Source organism: Chiroxiphia lanceolata, chromosome 20 (assembly GCF_009829145.1).
Source record: "Chiroxiphia lanceolata isolate bChiLan1 chromosome 20, bChiLan1.pri, whole genome shotgun sequence".
Lineage (NCBI taxonomy): Eukaryota > Metazoa > Chordata > Aves > Passeriformes > Pipridae > Chiroxiphia > Chiroxiphia lanceolata.
Window position 1 is genome coordinate 3503101 of NC_045656.1, and position 22470 is coordinate 3525570.

Below are 22470 nucleotides of genomic sequence, written 5' to 3' on the forward strand. Positions count from 1 at the left end.
TCCCACAGAGCCGCGCCCTGTCCCAGCGGAGGAAGGACATGAGCCCACAACACTGTCTCGGCTGTGCCGGGGAAAGGGCGCTGCGGTTGCCTTGGGAACGAGCCAAGGTGGCCCAACCCAGTTTCTGGGTTCTGTGGCCGCCTAAAGTAACAAGGCAAGGCAGCTCAATCCAGGTTTTAGGCCCTGTGGCCGCCTAAAGTAACAAGTTGTAAAGCTTTCCTCATGAATATGTATATCCCTGGTCAGTTCATCCACCATCTTCAGCCATGGCTGGCATTTATTTGGAGCTCTCCCCCTGCAGCTGGCACTGTCGTCCAGCTCTGTGATAAAGTGCTGCCTGCTTCCTAATGTTCTAGTGCTGTTAAGGAGCTTTATTCCTGAATTTCAGTGACAGTTACACCTCCACTGTCCTCCATCCTGGACGAAGGCCATGACTAGGGCCGGTGCAGGGCCCTTCCCTGCCCAGAGCTGGCTCTACACGAGCACACAACAATCCCACACTGTTCCCTGCACGCTGCATGTCAGTCTAAACAGTGCAGCTTTTTCTTAATTTTCCTGAAGTGCAACTGGAATAGGTTTTCATGTTTGGAACAGATTGCTGAGTCATCTCCCCCTTTTTTTCCTGGCCCCGCTCATTAGGTATATTCCCTGTCAAACACCGGAGGAAAAAATAGCAACAAACACAAATGTACTGTTTGGATTTTATCTGTGGTTTTGTGGGGGTTCCTGTGTCCTGCCCGGGCCAACTCACACTGACAGTTCAGTGGCACAGCAAAGCCAGGCTTATTCCCCGCTCCACAATGCAAGAAGAAACCAAGAGCTGAGTGTGAGTTGCCTTGTAACAGAACCAGAGTCTGACATGGCAGAGGAGGAACTGGCTGAGCTGTGACTCCAGTCTTAAACTGAATAAAAGAACAATAAAGGGCTCTCTTCTTTCCTAGAAGAGGGTATGTTTCAGTGATTAAAGGGGCTCCAGAAGGGCTGGACAAGGACTTTGGACAAGGGCCTTGAGTGACAGGACAAAGGGGCAAGAGCTTCCGACTGCCAAAGGGCAGCGTTGGATGGGATATTGGGAAGAAATTCTTCACTTTGAGGGTGGTGAGGAATTGGCACAGGTGGCCCAGAGAAAAGTGTGGCTGCCCCATCCCTGCAAGTGTTCAAGGCCAGGCTTGGAGCAACCTGGGCTAGTGGAAGGTGTCATTATTCCTGTCCCTGGCACGGGTTGGAATGAGATGAGCATTAAGGTCCCTTCCAGCCCAAACCTTTCCATGGCTCTATGACCTCATGACTCTATGACCTCATGTCTCCATGGCTCTGTGACCCACTGTCTCCTGGGGATGGGGATGGATCCGTTGCCTGGCAACAGGAACTGTGATGAAGAGGGGCACGTGCAGCGCAGGCCCCAGTCCTTCGAGGGCCGAGGAAGGAGGAAGGAGCCTTCTGGCGACTGACCCGCTTCCTCATCGCTTTGGCTGATCCGTTTGATCAGGCTATTTGTTCTATCACTTTATCAACCCCATTTGCTTATCCCTGTTACCACCCCTATTGGTCTCTCCTTTTAGCATTCCTATAGGTCATCCCTTTTAGAATCCCTCTAGGTCATACCTTTTAACATCCCAATAAGTCATCCCTTTTATAATCCCAATAGGTCATCCCTTTTAGAATCCCTATAAGGCATCCCTTTTAGAATCCCTCTAGGTCCTACATTTTAACATTCCAATAAGTAATCCCTTTTATAATCCCTATAGCTCATCCCTGTTATCATCCCTGTAGGTTATACAGTTTATCATCCCTATAGGTTATAGAGTTTATCATCCCTATAGGTCATCCCAATTATCATCCCTATAGGTCATATGTTTTAAAATCCCTATAGATCATCCCTATAGGGCATCCCTGTTATCATCCCTGTAGGACATACAGTATAAAACCCCTGTTGATCATCCCTTGTATCATCCCTATAGGTCATACATTTTATAATCCCTATAGGTCATCCCTTTTATCATCCCTATAGGGCATCCCTTATATCATCCCTATAGGTCATATATTTTAAAATCTCTGTTGGTCATTTTGTTTGCCATCACTTTAACGCATCCCTGGCAGATCCTGTCTGGCAAGGAAGGCTTTTGTTTTTGCAGACATGGCAACACCCTTGGACACTCTCAGCCTCTCCCAGCTGCTGGATCTCGCCATCGGGATGCCCCAGAATGGAGCCGTCCACTTTGCGGCCATGAGGAAACTGCTGCAGGCCGTGCTGGGGCACCTGGACGTGCAGTACCTGACAGCCCAGGAGCCGTGGACGGGCGAGCTGAGTGGCCCCTCACTGGCTGAGTTGGCCATAGGCATGAAGGAAATGAAGCAGGAGGTGGAATCCTGCAGGAAACTTGTCTCTGAGGTAGTGGCTCTTCCCAGAGCCCCTGGTGCTCCCCCACCAATCAGTCCCTCCCACTTCCTCAGCAGTGTTTGACACTGCCCTCGCTGCCCTGGCCCTTGGGATGGGCTTCAGTGCTCTGGCACAGAGCCGGGCTCGGGCAGGCGGCACTGGGGCTCTCCCTGCTGACCCTGCTGTGCCATGGGCTCCCCAGGGCAGGGCTGGGGGTCTTGGGGGACTTTCTGCCCTGGGGCTCACCTTTGACAAGCCTTTGGACTAAACTGTTTCTCAGGACCTTCATGCAGAGATTGGTGGGATAAAGGCTGAACATTCCCGTGTGTCAGAAGACATCAGGAAGATCCAGGAGGCACAGGTCTTGTGCAGACCACAGTGGGGGTGAAGGTTGTGTTCCCCAGGGATACTCCCCAGGGGCTCATCTCTGACATCCCTTTCTCCTAGGCCATGGCTGACTCCAAGCATCTCCAGGAGATTGACAAGTTAAAGGCTGCACAGTCCCGCATGGCAGAGGACATGAAGAAGGCCCAGAAGGAGCGTGACCAGGTGAACTGCTGCCCTCAGACACTTGTGGCTCTGAGGCAGCAGCCAGTGGCCTCAGCTCTGCCGGCCACAGGCTCAGCAGCCCTGGCCCTGCTGGATGCATGGAGAGTGCTGCCCGCAGTGCCCTGCCAGCCTGGCTGAGCCTGACCTGCACTGTCCCCTGTGCTGGCCACACCATGGAAGGGGGCCACACCATGGACCCTGCAGGTCCCCAGGGACCCTCCTCTGGGACTCACCCCCACCACCCCTCTCTCCTAGGCCATGGCTGACTGCCAGGATCTCCGTGAGGAGATTGACAGGATAAAGGCAACACTGTCCTTCATGGAAGAGGACATTATGAGGATTAAGGAGACCCTTGCATCGGTGAGCTGTTGGCTGGTGTCACCTTTGGCTCTTGTGGGGCACTTGAGTGTGGCTCCCTGAGCTGGGGATTTGGGGTTGACACAGGGACAGGGTGTGGGGCCCTGGGTCTGCCCTTGCCGCTGAAGGGCTCTTGTGCTGGGGCAACATGAGATCTGTGACCTGAGTCTGCCACCACTGCTCTTCTCAGATGAAGAAGATGGAGGATGACATCAGAAAGCTGAGGGTGGATATCGCCAAGTGGAAAGAAGAGACCAATGAGCAGATCACTCAGCAAATGGAGTAAGAGGATGGGAGAGGGTTTTGTACTCTGTAGGGCTGTAGGGAAGCCCAGAGGGCCTGGGAGCATCCTGGTTTGGGGGTAAGGGACATTGCCCAGGCAGCACTGGGGAGGCTAAGCCTGCCCCTGCCCCCATCTCGCTGGCCAGGTCCGTGCTGCAGGAGACAAAGAGTGAAGTCAAGAAGATGGAGGAGCAGCAGGAGAGGAAGAATTCCATGCTGGAGCAGATGGTGACTGAGACAGCCAACCAGCTGAATGCTCAGGTGAGGTGCTGGGAGAGCACTCCCACCACCCGCCAGCTCAGTGGAGAGGTCCTGACGGGGTTCCAGCCACATCCCCCATCTGGCTGTGGCCATCAAGCCCCATGGCACCCAGGTCTGTTTATTGTAACCAGTCAGCAGCGTGGAAGGAAATTAAAGCCTTGGTGTAAATGTCCTGTTGACAGTGAGGGCTCCTGGGCACAGGCTGAGTAACACGGATCTGTCTCTGTGGGCAAAACAGACTCCCTTTGCTCAGCACCACTCCTGTTCTTCTTCCCTGGAGCAGGACCAGCAGCTGCTGCAGCACATGGAAGACTCATTTGGCAAGATTCAAATGGAATACAAGAAGTTCAGCTACATCTCAGAGAGTATCCAGGCAGACTGTCAGATGAAGCAGAAAGCTATTGAGGTGGGTGGGTAAAAGTCCTATGGGGTCAGAGCATCCCCCATAGGGCAGACTCCAGCCAGGGGACCACAAGGAATCTGTCCCCCTGCCGACCTGCTCACACCCTGTGGAGCTTCCAAGTGCCTTTCCTGGGGGTTTATCAGTAGGGGGATCAGGGGGTGCCAGGCTGACCAGGAGGCAGCTGTAGCCCTGCTGCAGTTTCATGGGATGCTTTCTGTGTTGAAAGATGCTGTTCCAGTCCTTGGAGAGGCTGAAGAAGGAAAAAGTAGATGAGCAGAACATGTTGACAGCAATGGACATGGTAGAGTCTCGAGAGCCCTCTGTGCCAGCCCAGGGCTTCCTGGGCAGGGTGACAAGTGCCCCTTGTCCCTTGGGGGATGGGTGGCAGAAGTGGCCTGGGAGAGGGAGGATTTCATGACCAAGTGCAGGTCCCTTGTCCCTCCACTGGTGGGAACAACCCCATGGGGGTGATGGGGTGAATGGGGCCACCCTGCCCTGAAAGGAGCACGATGGCACAGAGGGAGTGCTTCTCCCTCTGCCCCTGACACGCCCTGGCCCTGCCTGTCATTCCTCAACCCTTTTCCCACTTCACTCCTACCTTTCCCCTCTACTAGAAAGCGGACAAAGATGCCTTGGGCAGCAAAGTCGATTGCACCCAGTTTGAGGCAAGCATGGAGGGGCTGGATGAGAGGCTGCGGAAGATTCAGGGTCAGATGTCAGGACAGAAGCAGCACTGGAACGAGCTGCAGCAGAAGCTCAAGGACATGAGGGAAAACAAGGTGAGCGGTGCCTCGTCCCTGCCATGAAAAACTGGCACCTTTTGGTCTTGGCAGCCTGAGGCAGCATCCCTCTGAGGGTTCCCGTCCTGGATTTTCCCTGGAGCTGGCCATGACCCCCGCCAGGGCAGCTGGCTGAGGGTGTGCACCTGTCCACAGCTGGATCGTGGGGAGCTGAAGTATTTCCGAAAGCGGTTAGAGGAGATCTGGAAGGGGAACATGGAGGAACTTGAGAACAGGATCTCGGGTGACAGCGCTGCTGGGCTGAGGAAGTGAGTGGGATGGGGATGGCAATGGCTTTGGGGACAGCGATGGTGCTGTTCCCTCCAGCTGTCCCAGACAGTGCCCACGTGGTACCCTGGCACTGCACCAATTTAGCCACCAAAGGAACCGTGGCGATGCTGATGAAGCAGCTGCACCTTCTCCTTCCACCAGCAGCAGGAAAGGAGGCACGAGGAGGGGGCAGCTGTGGGACAGAGCCCTCCCAAAGCAAACTGGGCTGTGGCTGCAAAGGCTTCCAGAAGCAAGGCTGGGAGATGGGCACTCCTTCCCCTGGCAGGGGTGTGACACGCAGCGCCCCAGGGCTGGGTGGTGCCCTGCCCTCCTGGCCAGGCACAGGGGGGTCATTAGTGCTGGTGAAGCACTGCAAGTGGTGCAAGGGCTGCTTGGGATGGCAGCGTGGGCCCTGTGCCCTTCAGCTGGCACCGGCCAGTGGGTTGGGGAACGGGGAGAAACCAGACCCCACAGCCACGGTTGGCCCTGCAGACGCCGTGACTCCCTGCAGTGCCGTGCCCGGCACCTTGCTGCTGCCAGTGAGCCACTGCCTGTGGGTGGGCAGGGCTGTGTCCCCCCAGGAGCTCAGCCAGCCCTTTTGTCTCCCCCTCCTCAGGCAGCTGCCAGTCCCTTTCACGTGCCTGTCCTGTGACCGCCTGGTCAAAACGCAGGTTCCTGGCCCGTGAGTATCACCTCTGCTTCGGGGGGCTGCGTGAGTGGGATGGGGCTCAATGGCTGCCAGGGGTGACCCGCTGTGCCAGGCACAGGGTGAGGGTGTCTGCTTGGGAGGGTCTGACCCTGCTGAGCCCCCTCCTCAAAGCTGCCCATCAAGAGGGGTGCTCATCCCCAAGGGCTACAGGCAAGGGGTGCTGTGGGCTACAAGCCTGTGGGTGTTTGGGGGCCGCGAGCAGGCGTGAGTGGTTTGTCCCTTGTCACCCGCCTGTGGTTTCTGCCCTCCCCAGGTATCCTGAGACACTCCCATATTTTCAACCGCTGCCCCCCAGCAAGGACACACAGCACAGCCAAAGGTAGGGGACCTGAGGACACATCCCTGGCTCCTGGGGTGCAGGATAGCCCTGCCCTAGCAAGGAGAGCTCTTCCCTGCATAGGGGCAGAGGGGCCTTGTGGGCCTGAGCAGTGTAGGGCAGCAGAGGGAGGGCTGTGGAAGGTCAGTGCTTGCCCCAGCTCTGGGGGTTTTACAGCCCCCTTTCCACTGCCATGTCTAGCCCAGGACTCTGCCTCAAGGTCACTGAAACCACACGTTATGAGTTTTGTCTGTCTCCCTACCTGAGCTCAGGCTTGGGGTGGAGTAGGATGCCTCCTGTGAAAGCAATTCCTACAACCAAGCCCAGCTCCTACCTGGGGGGAGGGAGGGGACATTTGCCTTGGAGGGGAGCTGGGAGGGACATGTGCCACCGGGGAGCACCCCCTGGTCCCCTCCCTGCTGCAGGAGGGTGAAGCCCAGGATGCCACAGTGCTGGGCACTGAGCATCCCTGTGCCCATCCCACAGGAGAACAGTGGTCAATGGCAAGATCCCCCGAGTGATACCGAGCACCGGGAGCCCTCAGAGCAGCAGAAGCCTCGGGCAGCAAATCCAGGCTTCCCCCCGGAACAACGTGCGGCTGAAGGGCATCACAGCACTCCCCAGCAAGGTAGGGAAGGCACAGACACAGCAGGTGTGACTGAGGCTGGGAGGGTGAGGCTGAGTATCCAGGGGGAATCTGTGCCTTCAGTTACCCCAGGGAGAGCTGGGTTGGCAGGGTTGCTGGGGGAAGCTGAATTGATCCCCAGCTGTTCTCTCCTTCCCAGCCTAGTGTGATCAAGCTCCTGGGCAGCACTGGCAACTTCTCCCTGGGCCAGGAGGACCAGCCTCCTGTGGTGGACACGGCACAGGATGAGCCAGGTATGGCCCTGTCAGGGCATGGGACAATGAAGGGAAAGGGGACAGGTTGTCTGCTGGGGAGCAAGCAAAGCTTTGTGTGCAGAACTGGGCAGGCTGCCATGGGGGTCTCGGGTCTGGAGTTGGATGGAAGAGGCAGAACCAGGAGGGAGCAGGAGCACTGGTGGATGGGGTGACTGGGATTGGAGGTGGAGCAGGGTGGGGGGATGGCCCTGGCCAGTGTGGGACAACAGTTTGTGTGCTGTTGGGCGGGGACCAGCAACCCCAACCCTGGGGTCTCTGGACAGGCAGGTGTCCCTGCTGCCTGCCACGTCCTGGGCTGGCAGCGCTGCCCCAGCCAGGGGCTGCCCCTGGAAAGTGGGGAGCTCACCCTTTCCCCTCGTCCCCAGGCCCTTCCACCTCACGGGACCACCGGCCAGCCACGACCCATGGCCACGTCTCCCGAGCACCAGCGCTCGTCCAGACACTCCGGCCCCGCCAGACGTCGTCAGCCCCCAAACAGCTGGACAGGACTGGGTGCCCAGTGCTCGACAAGGGACGTCTTCTCAGCAGACACAGGACTTTGTGAAAGCTGCCCTCAAACAGATGACTTTTTGGTTTTATTAGGTTAATAAAAAGCCTTCAAAATGGAGACAAAGCCTGGTCCCACCAGCCTCTCTCTTCCTCAGGCTCCCTGATGCTCCTCAATCTTTCTCCTCCCTACTGTCTCTCTGCCACCAGGCTGAGCACATCGTGCCCCACAGCCAGGACTTGAGGCCAGTGCTGGTCCCCTGGCACCTTGCGGGGCAGCTCTGAGGATCTGGGGCCTGCTGTGGAACCAGGAGCAGCCCAGGGTGTGCTCAGACCCTGGGAGCTGCAGAGCCCTCTGCCCCGGAGGGCTGGGAAGCCACAGGCACATCCCTGGGGGGGCCTGGCTGGCACTGCTGGGGCTGCTGGTCTCAGTGGCCACCTGAAATCCTTCCAGCCAGCCCGGACGACCCCCCAGGAGCAGGGCTGAGCCATGCCCGAGTGCCAGCCCTGATGGCAGGGCCCAGCAGAGCTGTGCCTTCATCTGGGCACTGGCAGATTCCAAGCTCATCTGTCTAATTCCCCCTGCGGTCCCTTTCTCCAGGTGCAGCAGCAGGGCTAGCCCACAGGGTTTCCTCTCCCCGGGGGCGGGCAGCCCCTTGCCCACTTGTCCCGCTCAGGCCCCTGCAGGGCTTTAAGACTCGGACTCAGGGGGGTGAAGAACTGAGACAAGTTTATTGGGGTTCACAGACCCTTTTATAACCAAACACAAAAAGAAGAATGTTCCTTATAAGGCAAAAAGTGTGACCGCAGTATCCAAGTGGCTGCTAGCTGTCACACAGGGAGACAGCAGTTTTCGCAGTTATGGCTCACTTCTGTAATGAGTTGCTCTGTTCTCTGCAAAGATCTGGGTTTTTTTCCAGGCTCTTGTGAGAAATATCTCTAATTAAAATTTAGAAGACAGCCAAATAAAGTGAAACAAAGAACTTTATTAACAGCGCGCTGGGTGCACGGAACTCATGACCTGGTTCGAGCACCCCTGACTGGGAGGGGACAAGCCTTTTTAAGGTCTCTTGATTTTCACAACCACTCTCTCACACCTCCCACGCCAGGCCCTGCTCCCCTCTTCCTCCAAAGGCAATCCTTGCCTTTTGGTACAGTTCATTTGTTGTTCCCATCCACCTATTAGGTTGTTACCCTGCCCCCGGCCGCATGGTCCCCTGGTAGTGAGCCCAAATTGGTCTCACTGCCTTACATGCTTTCTGATTTGCCTTCCTGCTATCAGGGAAATCACTACTACCAGTAAACAAAACAGTAAGTCAGCAGTAGTAACAGTGATCAGAACAACCAGAACAATAAGAACAGCAAACAAGGCAGTAAGCAGCAGTCAGTAACAGTGACCAGAACAACATGCAACCCACCAGCTCCTGACCACAAAATGGCTCTTCAGTCGCCCCAAATGACCTCCAGGTATCTCAGCATGAGGTGACCATGGAAATCCCTGCTTGTGATAAAACCGTCTTATTTATTTCTCACACTCTAATTCCCACAATTCCCCTCTTTTTATTTTTTTTTAAGAACACTTGTTTAATTGTAAACATTGTAAACATTTCAATAGATATAGTATAAAGATATAAAATACACATGTAAACCAATCCTAACTGCAACATATATTTAACTTATTATTTAACCCTTATCCCTTAGAGCGATCCTCAAAAAGGTTAAAGCTTTGCATCAGGCCGTGGCAATGCTGGTTTAACCCATCTACTTTTGAACTAAAACCTGTAGAAACATATATATACCATTCTTTCCCTTGTTATGGTTGGAAATGGTCTTTTCCACTGGCTTGGTTGCAAATTCTTGATTATAACTTGAGTTTTTCTCTGAGGTTTTACATCATTTGTGTTCAATTTAAATTTTTTAATATAGGCTTTGGCAATATGTTCCTTTGGGGTTTATCCTGCATTCCCCCTTTTTTATTTAAGGAGAGATCTTGAGGGTTAGCGTTGATAGAAGGTGTAGGCAAAGTTTACTGTGCTTTATTTGAGGTATTGTTGTTTGGATTCACACACATGTGGGAAAAATCCCTCTTTTAAATTTAGAAAGACGGCATAAACTCAGGGAACAAAGAAACAAGGATGAATTTATTCAGTGCGCTGGGTCTTTCTCTCACCGAATTTCTGGGGAAAAAGACCCTTTGGGTTTAATTTTCATACATTTTATAGTTATACAGAACCCCACCGTTTTTCAGATAAGCTTAATAAATTCATTTTTGCCTAAAAAGGTTTCTTTTCTCTGAAAAAGGGCTTTCCCTCCTTTCCGATTGGCTACTGGGCATCCTCTGTCAAAAATGATGGATCTTCCTTTGTTCTTAGCCCAAAGAGAGAAAAGAAGCCCCTGCGTATAAAATTCTCACATGGCCCTGAAAGATTTTAATTTTTTTAGAAGCTTTTATATTTCCCTTATCCGGCCGAAAAAGACCCTGAGATCCAAGTCTAGTCTGGGACTTGGATATCTTACAACTTCGCAATATGCCTATTGAAAAAACCCCGTATTTTTATTTCTCATACACACACACATGCATTCTTTCCATTCATGCAGGTGGCCACTTTTCACACATCCACACACATATGTTCTGTGTTTTATTCTGTTTCTGCATCGCCTTTGTTGATTGGCTGTTGTAATAAACACAAGCCCTAATTCGTGTCAGCAACGGAAACAAATGGGAAACAAATGGGTTAATGTAACCTCAGGAAAGAAAAAAACCAAACGGATTGTAAAATTAATTGCACCCCTATAAAGACATAAAACAAACCATCACCTTCCCTGCCCTCCTAGACATGAATTATAGCCGAACCAGGTCAGCTCAGGTCACTAGCACGCTGGCGCCTTTTGTCGAGGGACATATGAATTTATAACTTGTCGTAGGGGTTACAAATTAGTCTTAGCTGTAAAAAGAAACATATGTTGAATACCTCGAAAAGCAATGTAAAATGTATATGTATGTGATGTAATGAATATATATGGGATGTCTGAAATAAATACTGGACACACACACTGTATCGGGGTGGCAGGTCTAGGAGAGAAGACTCCCCTGTCACCCAGCGCTGCTTGCTTCTCGTATATAGTAAATTCTAATTTGAAAAATCATTTCACTCCGAGACTCAGTTTCTCACATTATGGTGAAACTGTGTGTGTTTTTATGTGGTATATGTTCTGATGCTATAAGGGCGGAAGGCACTTGTTGAAACAATTAGAAACAAAGAACAAACACTATTTTAACAGCAAAATAAAACTTAGCATTACGTTGTTATATCAAAAACTCTGTGTTGCAAATACGAAAAGGCAAAGCATTTTGCGATTTTACTTATACAGTCTCTGGTTCTGTTGCTGCTTTATTCAACTTCGCTGTTCGTATGGTTCTTCTTTGAGAGTTCTCATTTGTAGATATCACAGGGATCAGGTAACAATTCTTTCCACTTTCATTGCTTGTTCAGGCATGGGTCAGTATTCTGATCTTGTGGAGACAAACTTAGATAGTTCCAGTTAACAGCAATATAAACTTATACAATGAAAGGCAACTTCAAGGGCTTTAGACTACAAAGAAAATTTCCCTCCCCCACAATGGTGTAAGCGAGCAGTTGATAGGGAAGCTAAACTGGGTGATAGGGAAGCTAAACTGGGTGATAGGAAAGCTAAACTGGGTGATCCTACCCAGGGCCGGCGGGGCCCTGCGGCCGGGCCGGGCCATCCCGGGCAGGAGCAGCCCCCAAGGCGGGGGGACACACAGGCACAGGGGGACACGGGGAACCCACACCGGGCACGGGTCCCTCCTGTCCCCACTCCCACAGAGCTGTGCTGTGTCCCAGTGGAGGAAGGACATGAGCCCACAGCACTGTCTTGGCTGTGCTGGGGAAGTGACATTTGCAGGGATGCTCGTCACCGGGCTGTGGCAATAAAACGTTCCTGAAGGTGTTGCAAATTACACAGAAGTGGCAGATAATTGAACATGCAGAGCCCAGAGACAAGTCAAGAAGACTCAGTCCGGTTGAGGATGAATATGCATTTCCCTGGCTAGTAAATACATCTCACATCTTGAGCAAAGAGAACAAAGCCAGGCTTATTCCCCGCTCCACAATGCAAGAGGAAACCAAGAGCTGATTGCAAGTTGCCTTGTAAAAGAACAAGAGTCTGACACGGCAAAGGAGAAAGTGGCTTAGCTGTAACTCAAGTCTTAAAGTCATTGGCAGAAAAATAATGAAGTATCTCCTCTCCTGGGAGACTTTTGGATGGGACTTGGAGAAACGTGGGATAGTGGAAAGTGTCATTATTCCTGTCCCTGGCATGGATTGGAATGACACGAGCATTAAGGTCCCTTCCAGCCCAAACCTTTCCATGGCTCTATGACCTCAGGACTCTGTGACCTCATGTCTCCATGGCTCTGTGACCCACTGTGTCCTGGGGATGGGGTGGGTCCGTTGCCTGGCAACAGGAGTTGTGATGAAGAGGGGCACGTGCAGCGCAGGTCCCAGTCCTTCGAGGGCCGAGGAAGAAGGAAGGAGCCTTCTGGCAACTGACCCGCTTCCTCATCGCTTTGGCTGATCCGTTTGATCAGGCTACTTGCTTTACCATTTTATCAACCATTTTGCTCACCCCTGTTACCACTCCTATTGGTCTCCCCTTTTATCATTCCTATAGGTCATCCCTTTTAGAATCCCTATAGGTCATCCCTTTTAACATCCCAATATATCATCCCTTTTAGAATCCCTATAGGTCATCCCTGTTATCATCCCTATAGGTTATATATTTTATCATCCCTATAAGTCATCCCTTTTAGAATCCCTATAGGTCATCCCTGTTATCATCCCTATAGGTTATATATTTTATCATCCCTATAAGACATCCCGGTTACAATCCCTATAGGTCATATATTTTAAAATCCCTGTAGGTAATCCCTTTTATCCTCCCTATAAGACATACAGTTTAAAATCCCTATTGGCAATCCCTTTTATAATCCATATAGATCATCACTTTTATCATCCCTATAGGGCATCCCTTATATCATCCCTATAGGTCATATATTTTAAAATCCCTCCTGGTCATCCCCTTTGCCATCACTTTTAAGCATCCCTGGCAGATCCTGTCTGGCAAGGAAGCCTTTTGTTTTTGCAGACATGGCAACACCCTTGGACACTCTCAGCCTCTCCCAGCTGCTGGATCTCGCCATCGGGATGCCCCAGAATGGAGCCGTCCACTTTGCGGCCATGAGGAAACTGCTGCAGGCCGTGCTGGGGCACCTGGACGTGCAGTACCTGACAGCCCAGGAGCCGTGGACGGGCGAACTGAGTGGCCCCTCACTGGCTGAGTTGGCCACTGATGTAAAACAAATGAAAAAGGAAATGGAAGCCTTCAAGACATTCATGCCAGAGGTAGTGGCTCTTCCCAGAGCCCCTGGTGCTCCCCCACCAGTCAGTCCCTCCCCACTTCCTCAGCAGTGCTTGACTCTGCCCTCGCTGCCCAGGCAGCGCTTGGGCCGCTGGCAGCGCTTCCTGGCCCTTGGGATGGGCTTCAGTGCTCTGGCACAGAGCCGGGCTCGGGCAGGCGGCACTGGGGCTCTCCCTGCTGACCCTGCCTGTGCCATGGGCTCCCCAGGGCAGGGCTGGGGGTCTCAGGGGACTTACTGCCCTGGGGCTCACCCCCGAGAACCCTTTTTCCTAGATTTTCTCTCAGGCTCTTGATGAGGAAAGTGGTGAGGCCAAAGGTGTGCCAAGGATCCCAGGGGCACAGGTTTGTGGAGATCACAGTGGGGGTGAAGGTCACGTTCCGCAGGGACACTCCCCAGGGGCTCATCTCTGACACCCCTTTCTCCTACAGTCCCGCATGGCAGAGGACATGAAGAAGATCATGGAGGAGCATGATCAGGTGAACTGCTGCCGTCAGAGGCTCAGCAGCCCTGGCCCTGCTGGATGCATGGAGAGTGCTGCCCGCAGTGCCCTGCCAGCCTGGCTGAGCCTGACCTGCACTCTCCTCTGTGCTGGCCACACCAAGGCAGGGGGCAAGGTCCTGCAGGTCCCCAGGAACCCTCCCCTGAGACTCACCCCCACCACCCCTCTCTCCTAGGCCATGGCTGACTACCAGGATCTTCGGGAGGAGATTGGCATGATTAAGGTGACACAGTCCAACATGGCTCAGAAGATGAAGGAGACCCTTGCATTGGTGAGCTGCTGGCTGGTGTCACCTTTGGCTCTTGTGGGGTACTTGACTGTGGCTCCCTGAGCTGGGGATTTGGGGTTGATCCATGGACAGGGTGTGGGGCCCTGGCTCTGCCCTGGCAGCTGAAGGGCTCTTGTGCTGGGACAACAAAAGATCTGTGCCCTGAGTCTACCACCACTGCCCTTCCCAGATGAAGAAGATGGAGGATGACCTCAGAAAGCTGAGGGAGGATATTGCCAAGTGGAAAGAAGAGACCAATGAGCAGATCACTCAGCAACTGGAGTAAGAGGATGGGAGAGGGTTTTGTACTCTGTAGGGCTGCAGGGAAGCCCACGGGGCCTGGGAGCATCCTGGTTTGGGGGTAGGGGACATTGCCCAAGCAGCGCTGGGGAGGCTAAGCCTGCCCCTGCCCCCATCTTGCTGGCCAGGTCCGTGCTGCAGGAGACAAAGAGTGAGCTGAAGAAAATGGAGGAGCAGCAGGAGATGAGGAATGCCATGCTGGAGCAGATGGTGACCGAGACAACCAACCAGATGCAGGAGAAGGTGAGGTGCTGGGAGAGCACTCCCACCACCCACCGGCTCAGTGGAGAGGTCCTGATGGGGTTCCAGCCACATCCCCCATCTGGCTGTGGCCATCGAGCCCCATGGCACCCAGGTGTGCTGGTTGCATCCATCCCATCTCTGAGCAGATTCCTTCTGCCCTTCCTGCAGCTGGGCGAGCTGGAGGAGACAGTGAGCACCGTGCAGGAGGAGCAGGAGAAGGCAAAGTGCTCCAAGTGCACCTTTGACTACAAAGTGCTTTTGGGGGAGCTCGTCCAGCGCTGTGAGAAACTCGAGGAGGAGGTGGAGTCCCTGGAGTCCCGGCAGACAGCTGTGGGCAAGGTGGAGAGCATCATAAAGCCAAGGAACCAGGTAGGGAGTTGGCACCCCAGGGGACTTGGGAGTGGGCTGATGGCATTCCCTGGCTGACTGTGCTTTGCTGTAAAATGGTGGGGAGCCCCTCACTGCCCCCAGACTGGCTTGGACCAGTCAGCAGCATGGAAGGAAATTAAAGCCTTGGTGCAAATGTCCTGTTGGCACTGAGGACTCGTGGAACCAGACCCCCATTGCTAAGCATCATCTTTTCTTCCTCCCTGGAGCAGGACCAGCAGCTCCTGCAGCACATGGAGGACATGGAGGACAGAGTCAGGAAGATTCAAGGGGACTGTGAGGAGCTCAGCTTGGTCTCAGAGAACCTCCAGAAGGACTGTGAGGAAAAGCAGAAAGCTATTGAGGTGGGTGGCTGAAAGTCCTGCATGGTCAGAGCATCCCTCAGGCAGACTCCAGGCAGGGGACCACAAGGAATCTGTGCCCCTGCCAACCTGCTCACAGCCCTGAGGGGGTTCCAAGGGTGTTTCCCAGAGGATTTTGGGTAGGGGGAGCAGGGGCTGCTCAGCTGACCAGGAGGCAGCTCCAGCCCTGCTACCATGTCATGGGATGCTTTCTATGTTGAAAGATGCTGTTCCAGTCCTTGGAGACACTGAAGGACAAAGCAGAGGAGCAGAACATGTTGGCGGCAAAGGACATGGTACAGTCTGGTGGGACTGACCCTGCGGGGGTGATGGGGTGACCGGGGCCACCCTGCCCTGAAAGGGGCACAATGGCACGGAGGGAGTGCTTCTCCCTCTGCCCCTGACACACCCTGGCCCTACCTGTCATTCCTCAACCCTTTCCCCTCTGCTCTCCTGCCTTTCTCCTCTGCCAGAAATCTGCCTTGGGCAGCAAAGTCAGTTGCACCCAGTTTGAGGCGAGCATGGAGCGGCTGGATCAGAGGATGAAGGAGATGCAGGGCCAGGTGTTGGGACAGAATGAGCACTGGAACGAGGTGGAACAGCAGCTCAGCAACATGATGGAAAACAAGGTGAGTGGTGTCTCATCCCTCTCATGCAAAACTGGCACTTTTGGGTCTTGGTAGCCTGAGGCAGCATCCCTCTGAGGGTCCCCCTCTTGGATTTTCCCTGGAGACAGCCATGTCCAATGCTGGGGCAGCTGGCTGAGGGTGTGCACCTGTCCACAGCTGGATCGCCTGGAGCTGAAGCCTTTCCATAAGCAGATGGAGAAGATCTGGCAGAAGAGCATCAAAGAACTCGAGAAGAAGATGGCCGAGAGTGACAGCGCTGCTGGGCTGAGGAAGTGAGTGGGATGGGGATGGCAATGGCTTTGGGGACAGCGATGGTGCTGTTCCCTCCAGCTGTCCCAGACAGTGCCCACGTGGTACCCTGGCACTGCACCAATTTAGCTGCCAAACAAACCGTGGTGATGCTGATGAAGCAGCTGCACCTTCTCCTTCCACCAGCAGCAGGAAAGGAGGCACGAGGAGGGGGCAGCTGTGGGACAGAGCCCTCCCAAAGCAAACTGGGCTGTGACTGCAAAGGCTTCCAGAAGCAAGGCTGGGAGATGGGCACTCCTTCCCCTGGCAGGGGTGTGACACACAGCGCCCCAGGGCTGGGTGGTGCCCTGCCCTCCTGGCCAGGCACAGGGGGGTCATTAGTGCTGGTGAAGCACTGCAAGTGGTGCAAGGGCTACTTGGGATGGCAGCGTGGGCCCTGTGCCCTTCAGCTGGCACCGGCCAGTGGGTTGGGGAATGGGGAGAAACCAGGCCCCACAGCCAGGGTTGGCCCTGCAGACGCCGTGACTCCCTGCAGTGCTGTGCCCGGCACCTTGCTGCTGCCAGTGAGCCGCTGCCTGCGGGTGGGCAGGGCTGTGTCCCCCCAGGAGCTCAGCCAGCCCTTTTGTCTCCCCCTCCTTAGGCAGCTGCCAGTCCCTTTCACGTGCCTGTCCTGTGACCGCCCGGTCAAAACGCAGGTTCCTGGCCCGTGAGTATCACCTCTGCTTCGGGGGGCTGCGTGAGTGGGATGGGGCTCAATGGCTGCCAGGGGTGACCCGCTGTGCCAGGCACAGGGTGAGGGTGTCTGCTTGGGAGGGTCTGACCCTGCTGAACCCCCTCCTCAAAGCTGCCCATCAAGACAGAGTGTGAGGCCTTGTCCCCAAGGGCTGCCGACACTGTGATGTACAACCCGTGAGGTACAAGACTGTGGGTTTTGGGGTACTGCCCCCAGCAGGCGTGAGTTGTTTGTCCCCTGTCACCCACCTGTGGCTTCTGCCCTCTACAGGAAACCCGAGACACTCCCGTACTTGCAGCCACTGCCCCCCATCAAGGATGCACAACACAGCCAAAGGTAGGAGACCTGAGGACACATCCCTGGCTCCTGGGGTGCAGGATAGCCCTGCCCTAGCAAGGAGAGCTCTTCCCTGCATAGGGTCAGAGGGGCCTTGTGGGCCTGAGCAGTGCAGGGCAGCAGAGGGAGGGCTGTGGAAGGCCAGTGCTTGCCCCAGCTCTGGGGGTTATACTGCCCTCTTTCCACTGCCATGTCTAGCCCAGGACTCTGCCTCAAGGTCACTGAAACCACACGTGATGAGTTTTGTCTGGTCTCAGCCTGAGCTCAGGCTTGGGGTGGAGTAGGATGCCTCCTGTGAAAGCAATTCCTACAACCAAGCCCAGCTCCTGCCTCCTGCTGTCCTGTGCACAGGGACCTGCCATGGCCATGGCCAGCTCACCTGGTCATGGGGAAACAAAGAGCAGATCCAGCCCCGTGGGATGGGCCTGGGTCTCCTGCAGCAGGTGGAGGGGAGCTGGGAGGGACATGTGCCACTGGGGAGCACCCCCTGGTCCCCTCCCTGCTGCAGGAGGGTGAAGCCCAGGATGCCACAGTGCCGGGCACTGAGCATCCCTGTGCCCATCCCACAGGAGAACAGTGGTCAATGGCAAGATCCCCCGAGTGATACCGAGCACTGGGAGCCCTCAGAGCAGCAGAAGCCTCGGGCAGCACATCCAGGCTTCCCCCCGGAACAACGTGCGGCTGAAGGGCATCACAGCACTCCCCAGCAAGGTAGGGAAGGCACAGACGCAGCAGGTGTGACTGAGGCTGGGAGGGTGAGGCTGAGTATCCAGGGAGAATCTGTGCCTTCAGTTGCCCCAGGGAGAGCTGGGTTGGGAGGGTTGCTGGGGGATGATGAGTTGGGCCCTGTGTTGCAACCAGCTGCTCTCTCCTTCCCAGCCTAAGGTGACCATAGTGGTGGGCACTTCTGGCCCCAACTCCCCGGACCAGAAGGACCAGACTCCTGCGGTGGACAGCACACAGGAAGAGCCAGGTATGGCCCTGTCGGGGAATGGGCTGGTGAAGGGAAAGGGAACTGGTCATCTACTGGGGAGGGGGCTTAGGGTGCAAGCAGGGTCTGTGTGGCACAACAGCTTGTGTGCTGGTGGGTGGGGACCAGCACCCCAAACCCTGGGGTGTCGGGACAGGCAGGTGTCCCTGCTGCCTGCCACGTCCTGGGCTGGCAGCGCTGCCCCAGCTGGGGGCTGCCCCTGGGAAGTGGGGAGCTCACCCTTGCCCCTCGTCCCCAGGCCCTTCCACCTCACAGGAGCAACGGCCAGCCAAGACCCGCAAGCCCAAGCACGTCTCCTGGGCACCACAGCTCACCCAGATAAAGATCATCCCAGCCCGTGAGACGTCACCTTCCCCAACCAGAGAGACAGGAGCCAACAACCGGTACGCAGACATAGACATCGAAGAAGAGAGAAGAATAGCGTTTGAGGAGTTGGTTAATTTAATAAAGAAATAATAAAAACGCGGGCAAAGCCTGGTCCCACCAACCTCACTCTTCCTCAGGCTCCCTGATGCTCCTCAACCTTTCTCCTCCCTCCTGTCTCTCTGCCACCAGGCTGAGCACATCATGCCCTGTGGCCAGGACTTGAGGCCAGTGCTGGTCCCCTGGCACCTTGTGTGGGGCAGCTCTGAGGATCTGGGGCCTGCTGTGGAACCAGGAGCAGCCCAGGGTGTGCTCAGGCCCTGGGGGCTGCAGAGCCCTCTGCCCCGGAGGTCTGGGAAGCCACAGGCACATCCCTGGGAGGCCTGGCTGGCACTGCTGGGGCTGCTGGTCTCGGGGGCCGCCTGAAATCCTTCCAGCCAGCCCGGACAGCCCCTCCGGAGCAGGGCTGAGCCATGCCAGAGTGCCAGCCCTGATGGCAGGACCCAGCAGAACTGTGCCTTCATCTGGGCACTGGCAGATTGCAATCTCATCTGTCCGCTTCCCCCTGCGGTCCCTTTCTCCAGGTGCAGCAGCAGGGCTGGCCCACAGGGTTTCCTCTCCCCGGGGGCGGGCAGCCCCTTGCCCACCCATCCCTCTCAGGCCCCCTCTGCAGAGCTGCTTTCCAGCCGGGCCCCCCCGGCGTGTCCCGGAGCCCGGCGCTGATCCTGCCCAGGGCCGGCGGGGCCCTGCGGCCGGGCCGGGCCATCCCGGGCAGGAGCAGCCCCCGAGGCAGGGGGACACACAGGCACAGGGGGACACGGGGAACCCACGCCGGGCACGGGTCCCTCCTGTCCCCACTCCCACAGAGCCGCGCCCTGTCCCAGCGGAGGAAGGACATGAGCCCACAGCACTGTCTCGGCTGTGCCGGGGAACTGACATTGCAGGGATGCTCATCACCGGGTTGTGGCAATAAAATGTTGCTGAAAGAAGCAGGCAACAGGGACTGGACTCAGGTGTTTGCTTGTAGGAAATACTATAGAGCAAGCAGGACTTCTTTCAATTTTTGTTCAAGGCATGTTTTCCAAAGTTGTTGAATAACTGAAATATTTTATTTGTCTGGGATTAAAAATGTAGAGAAATTATTATCATAGAAGCATAGATCTCAAGTTGGAAGGGACCCATAAGGATCATGGTATCCATCTCCTGCTCCTCTCAAAAGTGCCTGAAACTAAACCGTGAGACTAATAGCATCAGCAAGATGCTCCCTGAACTGTGGCAGGTTTGATGCCATTCCTACTTTCTCTGGGGAGTCTCTTCCAGGGAACAACCACTCTCTCATTGAAGAAGCTTTTCCTAATGTGCAGCCTGTGCTTTCCTTAATGCAGCTTCATCCCATTCCAGGGACTGAAAAGCTCTCAAAGCAGAGATTACCAGTGGTTGTGTTCAGTGGTTATCTCTCCTCATACCAAAGAGAGAGAGCCTGCAGCTTTCTATAGAAAGCAGAAAAAAGAAGGGAAAAAGAAAAACCATGCAACTACCTTTGAGAAAGGTACTTCTTAGGCAGGAAAGAGTTCGTAAGCCAAACAAGCCCTAGTCTCCTATTGCAAATCTTCCAGAAGGGTATCTACACTTATGGGGTGAAACCTTTGTACAACTTTTTACAAGTTAGGTTTTATGTCAGCTTATTGTTTAGTATTCAGAAATGTTTGTCAAGAAATAGTATGAAGACGAATTAGGAATGGTAAATTAAGTGAACAATGAATGAAGAACATGAAGTAAGAGCAATGAACAAAAAACAATTAAATAAGACAGGAAAGAGGAACAGGAAAGAAAAACAAATAATTAAGAACATTATTAAAGAACAGGAATGAAGAACTAAGAACATAAATTAAACTTGGTTCTCCTCCTTTTTCACTTTTTTCATCGGAGATTCCACTCCAGCTGGAGACCTTGGCTGTGGATGGTGTCCTCTGTATGGGGGGAAATAAAAATATGATGAAGTTAATTCAAAGGACCCACTCAGCCTGCCCACTGCCTCTGTGAGACCGGCTACTCCAGAGCTCTGTGCTCTGTCGTGGTTTGAGGCCCTTCCCCTCCTGGAGCTGGAAGATGGTTAGTTCCAGGGGTGGCATTTTCAGTGCTGAGCCAATGGGAAGCTTGAAACACCTCTGCGGAATTACATATTTGCTGGAACCTGAAAAGAAGCTTGTGGTGTAGTTGGAATTAAAAACAGGAGACAGCAGAGGGGCCGGCAGGCCCCCACAGGGGCCAGGGGCTTTTTTCCTCCCCTGGCCCTAGCCCGGGGAACCCAGCGTGGCTTTGTAGCTGGGTCGGGTGCTGGGCTAAGACCGTGCAGCCCCCCCCACTGCCAGCGAGAGGTGGCAGCACGGGGGCCTGAGCAGCCAACCAGGGGCTGGATCCAGGCCCCCAGCGGGCACACATGGGACTGGAGCCAGGCCAGCATGGGCCGAGGGGTGGCCATGACCCTGGAGAGGCAGCGGCAGCACGCAGCAATGGAGTAGCCCGGGACGGGCTGGAGTAGCAGCCATGACGCCAAAGCGGCAGCAGCACTCAGTATGTGGAGCAGAGATGGGCCGAGGGAGCCTGGAGGTGTCCTGTGAGCTAGACCAGGATGGCCAGACCCTGAGTTTGCAGCAGCCAAAGCAGCAGAAGCAGAGAGCGGCAACAAACCTCTGCCGAGCGGAGAGAGAGAGAGAAGTCAGCTGAAAAAGTTCTGGGGTAGGAACTGAGTCAAAAACCCCAGAACCCTTTTGACCCAGGGAAGGGTGGCCCCCAGATTTAGGGGGACTCCCAAAACTTCCCGTGGAAGGAACCTCCACGAAGCAGAGAATAAAGACTTTAAGCTTTAACTCCCTGTACTCCATGGTGAAGACATGGTGACACAAGTGTTCCCTCGAAGCCCATGGTAAAATCCTCGGTAGTGTGGCCGAGTGGGGAGAGGTGAGGGTAGGCCCCCCTGCATTCTGATGAAGAGAGAGAGAGAGAAAAGATTTTCCAGCTACTGTGAGTTGGAACTGTGGTCCTGAGAGTAAAGGAGAGACTTCTTCTTCTCCTGGACTTTATGGGGGGAGGAAGGGGTGTTGTTTGTAAATATATTGTTTTATTACCATAGGAGAAATAGTTAGGATTGTTGTATATATTACTTTATATTTTTTATTCTGTTAGCAATAAATTTTGATATAATTTCCCCATGCTGAGTTTGTTTGCCTGCGTGAAACTTCTCTCAACCTTAGAGCAAATTTGTGGTGGTTTGAAGAATTGACCTTGGGTCAAACCATCTCATACTCCAAGAGCATTCCCACCTGGAGCCACGGGTGAGTACAAGGCTGAGAAGAGGGTACTTTGCCAGCAGTGGGGGGAGCACAGGTAGGGCAGCCCAGCAATAAGGAGAGGCTCCATGCACGCTGATGGGGAGCAGTGGCACCAGTGCCTTCCTGGGAGCACCAGCAGCTTGTCCCCTGCCTTCTGGCTCACCCCAGCCAGTCCCCTGCTCCAGGGGCCAGGAGTGAAACTTGGCTCAGTCGACTGTTGGGTGCTTTGCTCCACCCAAAACCATCCCGTGCTTGACTTGCCGGGAGCAGATCAAGGGGGAAAGGCAAGGTTGTCTACCCCTTGGGCAAGCCTTCCAGCTTGCAGGAAGCAGCCTGATGCTGCCCAGCATTCTTGGTGCTCTCCTGCACCTCACAGGGTCATGTTAACTGCACTGCTGGAGCCATGGGATGTCCAGTCTCTCTGCAGGGAGGGTCCTGTTTCATCTTTTCTCCGTCTTGTCCCTTTCTAGCAGCCCAGTGCCTTCTGCTCCTTGCTTCCCTGCTGCTTTTGGTTGCTCCAGGCCACTGTGTGCATACAGAAACCCTAAACATCTTCAAGAAATCTCCCTCCAATGCTTCAGTGAATGCTCTGAAGAAAACCAGTAGGTAGCATCCCATGGGCATCTGGTGTGGTGTGCTTGTGTACAGCCAGCTCTGGGTGGGA

The 22470-nt window shown here is 54.5% G+C and overlaps 1 protein-coding gene across 1 annotated transcript; it reads left to right on the plus strand.

Annotated features, from left to right (window-relative positions):
* Positions 1 to 1360: 1360 nt before the first annotated feature.
* LOC116796875 (glutamine-rich protein 2-like) lies at positions 1361 to 20996 on the plus strand. Its single transcript, XM_032707860.1, has 17 exons — positions 1361 to 2392; positions 2661 to 2741; positions 2828 to 2929; positions 3185 to 3289; positions 3477 to 3568; positions 14331 to 14445; positions 14614 to 14814; positions 15045 to 15176; positions 15398 to 15469; positions 15647 to 15802; positions 15959 to 16074; positions 16692 to 16757; positions 17055 to 17120; positions 17690 to 17831; positions 18000 to 18093; positions 18350 to 18546; positions 20847 to 20996. Exons 1-17 carry the CDS (start codon positions 2138 to 2140, stop codon positions 20994 to 20996), a joined length of 2142 nt encoding a protein of 713 aa, XP_032563751.1. The 5' UTR covers positions 1361 to 2137.
* The last annotated feature ends 1474 nt before the right edge of the window (positions 20997 to 22470 follow it).

Bases quoted from the DNA above. Each gene is read 5' to 3' on its own strand.
- LOC116796875 (XM_032707860.1), top strand. From the start codon at position 2,138: ATGGCAACACCCTTGGACACTCTCAGCCTCTCCCAGCTGCTGGATCTC. The intron at 2,393-2,660 runs GTAGTGGCTCTT...ACTGTTTCTCAG, and splicing joins GCAGGAAACTTGTCTCTGAG to GACCTTCATGCAGAGATTGG. The intron at 3,569-14,330 runs GTAAGAGGATGG...CTTGCTGGCCAG, and splicing joins CAGATCACTCAGCAAATGGA to GTCCGTGCTGCAGGAGACAA.